The sequence below is a fragment of the Mchenga conophoros genome, linkage group LG23, assembly GCF_057382185.1.
Source record: "Mchenga conophoros isolate Kocher_MC1m ecotype Shallow Benthic linkage group LG23, M_conophoros_male_GT1.1, whole genome shotgun sequence".
NCBI lineage: Eukaryota > Metazoa > Chordata > Actinopteri > Cichliformes > Cichlidae > Mchenga > Mchenga conophoros.
Genome location: NC_140547.1, coordinates 9429771 through 9443707, shown reverse-complemented (window position 1 = coordinate 9443707; position 13937 = coordinate 9429771). Strand labels below are relative to the sequence as shown.

At 42.6% G+C, this 13937-nt stretch overlaps 1 protein-coding gene across 1 annotated transcript; it reads right to left on the bottom strand.

Annotated features, from left to right (window-relative positions):
- Positions 1-872: 872 nt before the first annotated feature.
- Positions 873-11971, bottom strand: ndnf (neuron-derived neurotrophic factor). The gene is made up of 4 exons (XM_085265592.1): positions 11376-11971; positions 5061-5258; positions 4585-4709; positions 873-3495 (listed from the first exon to the last, which is right to left on the bottom strand). Exons 2-4 carry the CDS (start codon positions 5255-5257, stop codon positions 2108-2110), a joined length of 1710 nt encoding a protein of 569 aa, XP_085121718.1. The 5' UTR covers position 5258; positions 11376-11971; the 3' UTR covers positions 873-2107.
- Between the last annotated feature and the right edge of the window lie 1966 nt (positions 11972-13937).

Genomic DNA, 13937 nt, shown 5'->3' with positions numbered 1-13937 from the left:
TTTGGGTTTATATTCTTTGATATTTTTAATCTTGACAAAATCAGTGCTGCAGTAGCAGAGCTACAGTCAATCTGAATCATTCATTTCAGTTCCATAAACTTGTTGTAGTAAGAAACTGTCCGATTAAACTGACACAAAAAGGCTATCCTGTTTGTTTCTTTCTGGCATATTTGGTTTAAATCATGTTTATTTTCAGATTGATTTGACTATAAATGAAAAACAGAGCGACAGAAAGTCAGGTGGCAAAATCCGACTCAAAATTAGCAGAGGCTGTTTTTTATTTATGATTCACCGAAAACATTCTTGTGTTCATGTTGATGTCTTAGGAAAAATGTTTAGTAGCAGACCAAGAGTTAGACTGCAGGCTATTTGTGTTTGAAATGCAAAAACGGGTGTCATTGGACATTAGAAGGTTAAATTTGTCATGATATGCATAAACCTTGCATTGACATTATTTGAAGTAGATCTTTGGGAGATTACTTGATGCTAAAGGGAAAACCTTTTGCTGTAAGGCCAAGTATTTCTATGGAAGGGTGGAATTTGGCCATTAAGGCAGCTTTCGGTTACACCATAGATATTCTGTTCTCATTAAAAAAGAACATAAGATGAAACACCAGATATATCATATCTATTATATGTCATATGTATGGTAATGTGAGCAGAACTACTGCAGTACAAATTTGGATTTTTAAATCACCCATCCGATGCTCAACCTATTACAGCTTTTTTTTTTTTTTTTTTTACATCATTTTATACATAAATTTATCACTTCCCTTTCATGGTTGGTTCATCTTCCATCAGCAAAGCAAGCTACATGCTCTCCATTTTCTTAAATTTACAGTGGCACTAGTGTACAGAACAACAACACTGTATGACGATTTTTAATTTATACTCTTTTTATAAAATTACAGATTACACGGGGACCACGTGATACAGATGGTTCATACTCCCACCGGTAAAAAAAATCAGATCAGGCTCTTTGCAGATCATCAAGACAATAACTTGTTCTCCAGAAAAAATCAAGAAATACACTTGAAACTAAATCTATTAGGATATACGCTCATTTCCTCATTTAGCCACTTGTGATGATATCAAGGGGTGTTTTTATTTTTTAAGATATATGCTTATTTACAGCATATATCTTATCTGTTGTTGTTCTTTTGCTGTTGCAAATCTTTTAGAGGGTCATGTTTTGATGTCAAAATCCCTCTTAGTATTAGGTTGTGCTTATGCAGCCCTGATTTAGATGTCTGAGTCTATAATCACAATATGCTGTTCAGCTCTTTCTCTGAGAGCCATGATAGGGATGTTAACTGCTTGGCAAAAGAACATGACACCCAGGGTGACACGGGGATTACATGTTCTATATTTAGTCTTTATGTACATGAATATTGGCAGGACAGCTCTGTACATGTGACACACACACACACACACACATACACACGCACACACATACACAGCGATACAGTGATAATAACACAGATCTCCAGCACAGAACACATTTACAAGATGGGCTCTAGAGCAAACACTGGCTGAGATACACACGGGAATGTCTGAGCTACGACAACTTCCTCATAAAACTGGAATTTTCTTGTAACAGTTACTATTGTCATCAATAAAACAGACAATTAAAAAGAGAGATGAAAAGTATAAAATAATTTAAATTCCTCCTAAAATGCGTCATGAATATGCGGTGACAGATCTATACAAAGCGGGCAGCTACTGTATCTCCTTGACACACTGAAACCGAAGGATGCAACAAATATGACAGACAAAAGCGAAAGTCATGCAGCAACAAAGGAACAGAGAAAATGAAAAAGGGGGATCTTCTTTGAAGTTCTGCCCTCCCAGTGGCAGCATGATGTCAAGATGACAAGCCTGGTAACAAAGCACCTCACGCTATGGGCCACCCAGACGTGCCACAATGAAATGTAAACATAAATATACAGGTTGAAATCTCTCTCTACAAACAGTTCAGTCCCTGCCACGGGCCCATCAGCTGTGTGAGTAGTCAGTCTGTATACACTCCTTAGTAGAATATCACTTAGAGTTAAATAAACTTATTTAATATATATATTTATAATAGATTTATTCTTTGCAGAGTCTTTTAGCAGTATTTCCTTGTTTTCACCAGTTTGTTCTGGTATTTTACTGAGTGGCCACTGTGTCCCACCACGTAAACGTCCAGCAGGTAGGTCTTTCCTGGCTCCAGACCTGTGATGGTTTCTGTGGTCACAGCTTTCTGCAGGTTCGGGCTGTGGAAGTACTTGCACAGGACCTTTTCTGACTTCCTGCGGGTCTCTGGTCCAGCACATTGATTTTGTTCCCGGCGCCGCTGCTCCTCGCCGTAATTGTCAGCCACTTCCTTGCGGTAAATGCAGTATTTGTTGCGGTCCTGCGTGCCCAGCCAGGCCACAGTGACGGAGGAGCAGGTGCGCAGCTTGTCAAAGGCCTTGATGCGTGTATCCTCCGGAAGTGAAGGGAAAGGCTGTTTGCTGCTGGGTCGGGTGCTGGCAAGCACCTTCAAAGTGGAGGCTCCTTTTCTGCTGCCACGGAAACGGATCAGGTATTTGGCTTTTGGCTTTCCCCGTAGCTGGAACTGCCGTATCCCCTCCACATTCTGGGAGAGCAGCAGCTTGCCATCTCGCCTCACCTGCACCTGCACAGCATCCAGACATGTGTGTACAAAAAGAGTGACCCTCTGGTGGGAAGACACGGGAGCGAAGCGCAGGAACTTGCTGCCCTTCCTTTTGATGAAAACCTCTGATACTTTGCCGTCCTTCAGCTCAACTGTCTTCTGACGAGCCTCCTCTTTAGTGCGGGCAAAGGTTCCCACATATGCTGTGCTGGTGTTGGTAGCAGCATTCACTGCAAATACATCAAAGTAGTACTGTGTGTCTGGTTTTAGGTCTGACACCGTGAATATGTTTTTATTGCCAATGCACACCTTCTGGATGTCTGATACCCTGGGCTTGGCTGCGTATGCCCGTGAGATCTTGTTACTTGTGAGGCCCCGGTCTTTGCCGAAACCATTGTCAAAGCCAAAGTGCACAAAGTCGAACGGGCTAAAGTCTCTGCCGGGCTTCGGAGCCAGCATGAATGCATCGTCAGTGCTGATTTTAGCCTCGGCAGCACACATGCTTTTGAAATTGTGCTCCTTGTTGATCACTACGCAGTACTGCACAGGCTGGCCCATCAGCAAGCCGGTAGGTGTCGGTTTCCAGGCCAGTGTGACGGTGGTACGGCCAAGTGCAGTGACATCCACGCGGGGGTCGTAGGGCAGCTCTGGGTAGGGCTGGTCAGACTCCGGAGTCGTGGTTGCGTACACCTTGAAGTTGCTGTCTTTCTCAGTGGACAGCAGTTCAAGCTGGTAGAGACCAGAAGGCGTGCTTGTGGCCACATAGGACTCCACATCATTGCCCTTGTAGGTGAAGAGCTCCGTCCCTTCATCTACTGTCACCTGCTGTTTCTGTTGGTCCAGAGGTTCAGGCTCTCCTGGAAGATAAAAACCAAACACACACAACATGAGCTGTTTGCTTTAGTCACCAAATTAGACAACCCTTGCAATATTTTCTTTTCTTCTTTGGCTTTGATGAAAGAAAATTTCCACCCAAACTGAAAACTGTTTAACGCTGCAAGATCATGACTAAGCCTCATGGATCATTATCCCACACCCATGGAAGCCATGTTTTCACTCCAAACATCCCCAAAGATCTCAGGCCAGCATTCACTCAGCCTTTCTAGGGAAGTTTTGCTACAAAGAGGCGCCTTGTAGCTTCTATGTGAGAGGGACAGTCTAAGCTCTTACTCCAGCTTGAGCAAGAAACCATAATATTATGTTTGTCAACCAGAGAGAGTGTGCTCAGCGGTGTACTAAAAATTAAGCTCAAAGATCAACTCCCAATAGAGATTTCTAGCAGGAAAAGGCTGCAAAGACAGGAAAGATTTCACTAGCTGCTCTGTTTCTGCACCAGTTTTCGTGAAGTCACTGCCACTGCATGAGTCCAAATTTGTCATTATTCTTCCAGCTCAGGATGAATTCTCTTCTCTTGAAGCGCGGTCAGTGTCTACAACAGTGTAACTACCCATTTGATCTGACAGGAACAAAGACACACATGCAGGTGCTCATGTCTGGACATTCAAATATATGCTCACATCACACATCAGTGCTCTAAACCACTGCTTTAGTCATCTGGCAAGATCTCCTCTGCTGAAAGGACACCTTCCAGATGGGAAAAGGTTTTAATGTGAAGCAGAAAAACAGAAAAAATGAAGGGAAAAAGGAAGACAAACAGACTGAGTGTAGTGGGATTTATCTTAAGAAGACCGAGGCGACCTAAGTAAAGGGATGTAATGTCTTTGATTCTTTAGGGTGACTAGAAAACCACTGAAATTATAGACATCAAACTGGGCCGAGTCAGACCTCATAAGTGGTCAGACTAGACACTACATCTGTGACTTAATTAAAACCCACGAAAACACAAAGCCTAACATCACTGCGTAGGTTAATTGTGTGTGGGGATAGTCATATTTCCAGATAACGTGTAATTAACCTCTTCCACTGCTGCCTTATGTCAGTTATACCTGATCCTCCTCCGCTGGCGTCTTCTGGCAGCTCCTGCAGAGTGAGTTTCCACTCCAGAGGAGCATCACAAGGTGTCACGGTCACAGACAGGGGTGTGTTGTCTTCTTCCACCACAAAGTAGTACCTGTGAAAATAATAGGCCAGATATAAGCACCAGTGTTCATCATAGTTTGACATTATCCTAAATAATATGTGGAGTAAAGGCGTGAGCAGACTATAATAGGTGAAGCACGTGGTGGCATATAGTGTTTTGCCTTGAGTGGAGAAAGACTTTCTCATCTATTATTTAGTTTTTGCATCAACATAATAGATCCTATTACAGGGTAACATCTGATGTTTCCTATCTATTTACAGTAAGTAGACATCACCAGGTTTAATGTTTCCTTCAATGATTGAAGCAGTCACCAGCACACGGTTTAACTGGCTCATTTTTTTAACCACCACCCTGATATTGTTTGTCTCACAGAGCTCTTACCTTTTGGGTGTGTCTCTGAAAAGATAGCCACTGATCTCAGCTCCGTCCGGTATGACTGAGGAGTCGTGGAATAGCGACTTGTCTCTGATCTGCATCTGAAAAAGACCTTCATCTCTCGTAGGCAGTTTCTGGGCCACAGATCCCAGCCCCAACAGTACTAGCAGCACCACCACGCTCCAACCTTTACACTGCCTCATCCTGAAAGACACAGAAAATTGACTTCAGTTTCATTCAGTGTTTTGTGATTTTTCGCAGATGCTCCTGATCGTCTGAGCAAAGAATTCACTCTTCTTCTTCTATGGTTCTTAAATGAGGATGTGAAAACCACATGACACAAAGATGTCTTTAAGTAGCACTTTATTAGCCTTTTCTTGAGTATAATAAGTTAATCATTGCTTTGCCTGACTCCTTACAAATAAGAAACGTTTTCAACTCAAGGTGAGTCTGTGAATGACCTTATACCACAAGACAAATTCAATGTTAGCAAAAAGCTGATATGCTACAGGTGAATTTGCCCATTAGTTTAAATTTCCTTCATCTTCACATAACGTTTACTTTCATCATCCATGTTTCAGTCTATATGCCTACATATAGACACACCTATACATATATAACCACAACACGGACAACCTTGTCAGTTGCATTGACTCACAGGTGTCCCGAAACAGACAGCTGGAGCCAATCATTGTCTGTTAGTCCTGTCTCTGCCATTTGATATCAATAGACCGGATCGCTTCACTGTGTATGTGGTGGTGGTGCCTTTTGGAGCATTTTATCTAATATTATGGCTTGCTGTGTGAGTCAGATGATTAAAAGTTCATGCTTCAGCTTTGGTGAGTAAAAAAGGCGAGTAAAATTGCTTGCTCGGTAACCAAGCTTGCTAATGTTAGCATTCCACCCTTTTCTCCATATAAGGAAACTTCTGGCACAAAAAAACACACCGATACAGTGGCGAGATCAAAATGCTACAGCTGACACTTCAAAATACAGAGTCCATAACCAATGTGTGATGTCATAGTGGCTATGTCCCTCGATTATTGAGTTAATATTAGCATACAGACTTGGATTGGCACAAGAAATTCCATATGTGTCACAGTAAAGACAAAAAACCTGCACAAACGATTTTTTTAGCCGGGTTATTTTTATTCTTTTCTTTCTTTACTAAGCTAAACTAATCAACCGTTCTTCCTAAAATTTCTAATTATTAGTTTACAGAAAAATTAAAAAAAACTTTGATAAAAGAAAAAGTTTAAGCATTTTTATTTCACATTTATTCGATCTGAAAGTACCCTGGGCCACCGCTAACACTGGCAGCATTAAAGTACCATGCACAAGCTACAGAGGAGAACATACAAACTCGAAACCACCTGCTGTGAGGCAACGGTGCTAACTACTGAGCCACTGTGTTCCTCATTGAGCTGAGCTGGCTGCTTTCATTGTTTCCAGTCTCATTATGCTAAGCTATGCTACTTGACTACAGAAAAGGCTGAAACTTGATGTTTAGCTTACGCGCATAAAATTAATATCAATCTCTCTTCTCAGCAAGAAACTGTATACCACACTGAGTACCTCGTGCGTTAATGCACACTGTCAGGAAATATTAAAGGCTCATATTAGCTAAAGTATGTCTAAGATTTCTGTTTTTCTAATGGAATTTCTAAATAACCTTGTTTTATCTCTCCTTTTATTTTGACATTGGTTCAAAACTGCTGATGTTAATGAGTGTGAGCTGTGACATGCATACAGTGTTTTAGTGAGCTTCTGCTTTTGTCCGCAATGTAATATATTTTATGCTAAAATGTGCTTCTTATCCATGTTTTCCTCCTAGTTTCAGCCTTAATTAACATTTAACTTAAAATCCTGATCACCATCTGGGAACGAATCAGAGACGAAGAGCCCCTGAATGAGTGCCCAAGGCCACAGAGAGGAAGGGGGATTAGATTTAAACAGGAATGTGTGAAGGAAAAGATATTGCTTGGCACTCCGGGGACCCACGCCGTTTCATAAAACGCTTAATATAAAAATCCCCAAATCCATGTAGTTTAAGTTTTATTGACACTAATATAAAAATGTTTGGAGATGCAATCCACAGTTGGAGCTGCAGCCGATGTGGCTGAGAGGCTCTCACGTATCCCCTGTCTATTGATTTCTGCCCATTGATTGCAGCTGATGGGAATGCCAAATCCCCGGTGATTTAATCAGTGTAATGATGGCAGATTAGCCAGATACTTTACTGCCATTTACTGCAAGTGAGATGGTGTCCTTTTAATGACCCCTCTCCCTTTCTCTGCTCGCCCTCCTTTGTCTGTCTCCTTCCCTTGATCACAGTTTTTTTTTTTCATCAAATAATCTCTTTCACACTTGTACACACACATCCCCTCCTCTCGGTTCGTCTTTATGCTTTCTCCTCCTTCACCGCCTCCCTCAGCAGAGGCAGATAAGTAAAACCAGAGGACTCGGGCATGGACGAATATCCACACTACACACAGGGCTTCATTTCTACATTATAGTCCTTTAAAAACACAAGCAGGGAAAAAAGCCCATGACAGCTCCTGTCAGTGTCTCTGCTGTTGTCTGAGCTCAGCCTCCCGTCACACCGCCAGACTTCAGAGAGCAAAAGGAAAGCCGCCTAAGTGGTACTTTGAGGTTTGACTCACACAGAGACTTGAGATCCTTATCGCCTCGGCCTGTCTCATTCCACTTCAGAAACACGTCAGTTGGAACAAAGACATGTCTAATAATACTTAAGACAGCGCTGAGGTAGTACGCGCAGAGTCTCTCAGTAGCATGCACAGCATTTCTCAGAGCTGCCTTTCTTTCAAAGATCCCAAAACACTCCACAGACACAACGAGGGCCTCGTCCCCTCACCCGGCTTTGTCCGCCGCAGTCACACACTGAGGTTTTTAATCACCGCTGCCTTAAACATTTGATGCGTGCCTTCCTCGTGCTCTTCACATGTGACACCACATACTGTATATTGCAGGGAGATGACATCTAAATATCAGAGCAGTTGTGTTGGGTCACTGTGGTTGCATGGACCAGCGCAGAGTCAACATGGTCACACAGCCGGCGCTGGATGTGCTTTTACATGCAGGCCTGCACCATTCTCATGCCACAGAGTTCCCTTACGAAAATAACACATTAAAAAAAGCTGCATCTGGAACAAATAAAGTCTAATGTTTAATTAGAATGGGGAAGAATGTATGATCCCAATTTAGGGAATGGATAATTTTAAGGCAAAGTAACCCACAGTCGTGTCAACTTTGTTTTGCTTTTGCCTTTCATCTCTTTATTTATATATTTATAGGTTTTTGTTTCACTTTCATTGGTATTTGCCAAGTATTTTCTGTAGAAAACATTGTGTATTTTCTAATTGGCAAGCTGTGGAATTTAGAGAACTGTGTAACTGGATTAAAGGACAAATGCAGGAGTTTACAATGGGTGAAAATAGTCCCAATTTTCTTTCCCATGGCTGTCTTTGACACATCTAGAGTATCAGTCTTAAACAAATAAAACAAGAAAGGACCCCCACCTCCTTTCCCTTCCTGTGTAATCTGTAGAATTGCATCCTATCAATTGAGTTTCTACTTTAACAACTTTGACCCAGCTCTAATTTGGGGTCATTACAAGCAAATCATGTGCACAGCCAAAACAAAAATGTTCACACTTTGTATTTAAATCTCCCAGATGGATGCAATCATTTTAGCGACATCAATCCGTAGCAGAATCAAAATCGTTTACGATCCACTGAAGATTAAAGTGAGAAAAATATCAATTACATGCAACCATTTGGCCACAACTTTCATCCACCTGATCGACTCTGTGTGCATGTGTGAGAGGAGCGTATTTTCAGCAAGAACATGGTGATTATAAGCACGTGATTTTCACGTATGGGGCTTTTTCTGATCACAAGGCAGGCTATATCCATGCAACCCCCAGCCTTGTCCTGCGTGCGTGCACGTATATGCTCACGTGTGTGTGCGCAAAACACCCCCCACCACCACCTACACTCTCTCACTTCACTTTGTTTCTCTCCTTCCCTCCAGCCCCTTGTCAAGATGGATAAGCCTCCTGCCTGCTGCCACATGGAGCTCATTAACAGAACGGGAGGGAATAAAAGACAGTTTAATTTCAACACAAATAAAGAGACATTTCGGATTCCACCCAACAAGACGCCTGGCATGAGCTCGCAGGACCTGAAGCCTCTGTGTGTTTTCTTAAAGGAAGTCTAGATTTATGGCGGGTCCTCGGTAGCGAGCTCCATCATGGCTGTCACTTCAGGGCCAATGTGGAGATTAGAGTAAGTAAAGTATATGCAGGAGCCAAAGAGGGAACCACACAGGACCTGGACCTGTTCTATAGGTAGGCCAAACCAAATCAGGTCTGGTGCTCTTGGACAGCTAAACAGCTTATTAATAAATTGGTAGAGACTGTGGTAAACGCTCTGATCCAACAGTGGAGATTTTAATCTGGTGTGTGTGTGTGTCCATACGTGCACACATATGCGGGTCCAAACCATTGCATTCCTCTGCTCCACTCTGTGTGTAAGTCTAAATCATCACTCAGGACCTGACTCCTCGCCATCCACAACATCGCTCGCAGTTTGAGTTTCTGAGCTATCCACATCATCAGAACCACTAAGGCTGGCACAATAGCATCATGGAAACCAGAGCCCAGTTTCCTTTCCTTCTTACCCTCCCCTTTCCTCTTCGCTCCTTTATATTTCATCTCTGATCCCTGCCTTTAGCTCTGCATCCTGGAAATTCTCTATGAGGGGGTCGCGGGGGCGCTTTCTGTGTAAAAACAACTCAAATAGAATTGAGGGTGGGGGAGTGGCGGTGTCTCTGACTGATGTGCTGGCATTGTGGCTGCAAGGGTGATTAAAGATTACAAGAGAAAATGCCCCCCCATGGGAAAGTCATCCACCCACTGCCCATCATCCGGTGTACGCATGCACGGGCCTGGCCCCGTCGTGGGAAATGAGTCAATCATGATCCGGTATGTTGTGCTTGGTTGAGGAGGCAGAGAAGGGGAGCACAGAAAGCCTGTTCAGCAGCTAGTGCGAGCAGGCTCTGCCTCTTCTTGTGTCCATCTGAGGGAGCATAATGAGGAGCTTTGCAATGAGCGTGCCCGGGCGGGGGGAGACGAGGAGAAGCGCATGGTGTGTGGATATGATGAATAATTTAACAAGGAAATAAAAACTTTGCGCCCTTAATCTTCCACCACTGACTCTGGATATGTGACAAAAGGCAGCGGAGAGGCGACTGTATATACACCACTGAAGCCTGTCACTTCTCTGGACGCAAAACGGCTATAGCAACACTGGCGGAATTCTTTCAGCCAGAGAGTTTTCATATGCAAATCATGGTTTAGTTACGGTATGCGACGCAGACCTTCCCATTTTAAGACTTTTTTGTTCATGATTCATTCTCCTGAGAAAGTAGAAGGGAGGCAGTGTGGCTTCACCCTGCTGCTAAATACAGTTATTCAAATCCCCACTCCGGGTATGTCTCTCATTAAACACCGACTGAGAGCCTCTCACATGGACCGAATGAGGAAAACAACTCCCAACACCAGCTAAATTATCATTAATCTGCCTGGAATAATTCTAATTGAAACAATGCAGACGGTGACAAGTCAAATAAATCCAATTTTTCACTTATATTAAAAAGCAGTTCTTCATTACGCGCTTCACTAAAGCCTGTCTGGGCTCTTACAGGTGCGTAAAAGGAACCCAGTAGTGACACGGTGAAACTAACATTTATCAAAACTGTAGTCCTTATATAAAACTTTTACATTTTACAACTAAAAGCGAACAGAGTGAAAACACCACAATTGGTGCACAGGTAGCTAGAAATACAGCATGTATAGAAAAATCGCCTGTGTTGGGTGCTGTGTCACCCCTGGGAGCATGGGAACTGTCGCGAGGCACAAAACAAGAGGATTTTCGTAAAGTTCATCAGCTCATCTGCCCCGTGTGATATAAAGCCCAAAACAAAATAAACTAGAATTAAAAAAGCATGCGAGTTGTGGCTTGAATGAAATGCGTTTGAAACTTTTAACTTCCTGGAGTTGTAAACCGCAAACCGTTTCAAAGGCACCAGCTACTTTACTCAGAGAGTCCGACTCTGAATTCATGCGGAGCTTGCATGCATATTACAAAATAAATAAATAAATAAATAAAGCTACAGAAAAGTTTAAGAAAATAAAGAAGTTTTTTCTCATATAATTGCTCGAAGAATCGGACAAACCGCTACACTGCAGAGAAATCAAGCGAAAAATAAATGCATAATCTTTACAAGAGACAGTCTTACCTCTCGCAATATGAATCGACGACGTTATCTGCAGAATGGTGTCTGTTTTTCTTTAAAAGAAAAAAACTCTTACAAAAGTGCTTTAAAACTAAATCGATTGATGTAAAAATAAAAAAAAATAAAAACACGCGCTGTCCTCTGCAGTGTCCAGTATCCCCTCCTTTAGTTTTCACTTCTATTGTTGGTGTCTATCAATCGGATTAGACGACTCTGGTGCGTGCTTGCAGTTTTCTTGTGGATTGAACTGGTCTCTGGTGGGCAGGAGTGTGTGTGAGAGTGTGCGCGAGTGTGTATGAGTGGGTATCCCGAGTGCTGGCAGTGCGTCCCTCCCCTGCCGCGCCGCTGCTATTGAAACCTCCACTGGATTGGAGGCAAAACTAGTGCGAACTTCTTCTTCTTCCCTGCGCTCCAAGACAGAGAACCAGCCCACTCTTTCAGCAGCAAGCCACAAAAAATATCCCAGCAAGGACCAGACTGAGTATTACTCCCAGGTGTGACCGGCCCTCATACTGAAAGCATATAAGGAGAGGGAAACAAATCCACAAGCCAAAAATCTTAGATGAACAGAAGCAGTGTGTTGCTGAAAACAGCAAGATGCCACCTGAGCGTAACTCTAACTACTCGTGGTTTTTAGAGACCGGGGTTCCCCCCACATACTTTTATTTGCAAGCTGTTTACTGTGATGCTCTCTTTAAATTATTAGTTTAGGCAGTAGCGCCCTGTTGAAGTCACGCAGCCCTCGGGGCTACAGTGTGCAGGCAAGTTTCATCATGGGAAAATGATACCTGGGAGGGCGTGAAAAACATGATCAGAACACACAGCTTTAACGGCGTCACAAGAAACAAAACAAAATAAAGACATAACATTTTCTATGTGGAATGTGACAGTGAACCTGCACCAACACAGGGTTTAACTGTGGAAATTCCCAGGGAGGTATTACTGGAGTTGTTGTCTCTTCCTGGGTTGAAGCCCTGGGAAGCAAATATTTATCCAAGATAAGAGCTCTTGACTGTCTCGGAAATGAATTGTCCGAAATTTATGACTTGATGGGTGTCCGTGTCTGATGACAAGACAATAGATCTAAAGGAAGCTGTCGTTTCCTGAGCTTCCTACACAGGACCGTCTCTAAAGTGGTGTATCTGCACATCTTCACACATGAGCGGCTGCAGGTTTCGCGCTGCTTCCTGCTGGTTCAACAGTAGCACCTTCATCTACAGGTTGGACCAGACCTCCCATCAATGCTTCCTACTAGTTGTCGAAAACAAAGGTTTATGTTTTCATAGAAAACAAGTTTTGTGAAGATTTAACCAGTGCATGTAGCTGCACTAAGAGGCTTAATCTTTACAGAGAGCAAGTAAATTGTGAATGAAAAAAGAGACACCGACGAACATAAAGATATCATTTTCATAATGTTTTCTATGATTTGACAAAATTAGAAAAACAATCCTGGATTTAATGAGCATACATACTGGTACAAATTTGCTGTGTCGCAAACTCCTGGCAGCAAAAAGAACGACAGTTTTGGTACAACAGCGTCATCTAGCGTTTACCAGAATAAGGTCACACAGGACACAAACGTTTGTAAGGACATGAACACAAGTGACTGCACAGCACAGAAAAGTTTCAGTTTAGTTGTCATGACGATTATTTTACATAGCAGATTTAAAAACACAGATGCTGACAACAGTGGCACACAATAAGCGATTGAAACAAAAAAAGCATTTAAACTATTACATTTAAACAATACACACAAGTGGAAATCATTTCTTTAAAAAACAATATATACAGAGTGAGAGAAGATAAGATCATAAAAGTGCATTTTTCTGTGATGCAGAAACTGACACCACAGATGTAACCCACACAGGTGTGTGATGCCTGGGTTTATGATCAGTGTTGCTGTGACTTCCACATCCTTGAGATGAAAATAGATGCCAAATTCAAACTGTTATTAACCCCACCACAAAGCAGTGAAAACGAATCCACTCTGGGGACACGTATATTCACAATAACCCAGAATCACACACACACACACACACACACACACACACACACACATGCAGTGACCCGGCTACATGCCAGAATCTTGAAAACATATCCACACCAGGGACAGTTTAGTACAGATGGAGGGAGGGGGTGGAAAACGCTCCTGTAATCTTAATCCCTCTGCACTATTCAACTACAGAGACTGAATCAGTCAAATTTTATTAGATTTACTAAACATTTGCACACAAGACACATTTTTGACCTTTCACCCTTTTCAGGAAGTCAGCGGAGCCACTCGTGCTCTTTTGTAGCGACGCCCTGTTTCACACGTGCACGTCTCATACAGTAGATGCACATATGCTCACTGGGCGGGTTCACTCAAACATTGGTGGAATTAACCACCTTCCTTAGAAGACATCTCAACAGACAACCTATTTTTGTGAACTAGGATTATTTAGTAAAATTGAAACTGTTAACTTGCAAAATCTCAACTCAGTGCATTTTAACTTGATCTGATTTCTTCTAAGATGAGATTGTACAGCCAAGCAGGCTAACATGGTGAAGTTAAGGAAGTAGAGC

Bases quoted from the DNA above. Each gene is read 5' to 3' on its own strand.
- ndnf (XM_085265592.1), bottom strand. From the start codon at position 5,257: ATGAGGCAGTGTAAAGGTTGGAGCGTGGTGGTGCTGCTAGTACTGTTG. The intron at 4,710-5,060 runs GTAAGAGCTCTG...TTATTTTCACAG, and splicing joins TTCAGAGACACACCCAAAAG to GTACTACTTTGTGGTGGAAG. The intron at 3,496-4,584 runs GTATAACTGACA...TTTATCTTCCAG, and splicing joins CGCCAGCGGAGGAGGATCAG to GAGAGCCTGAACCTCTGGAC.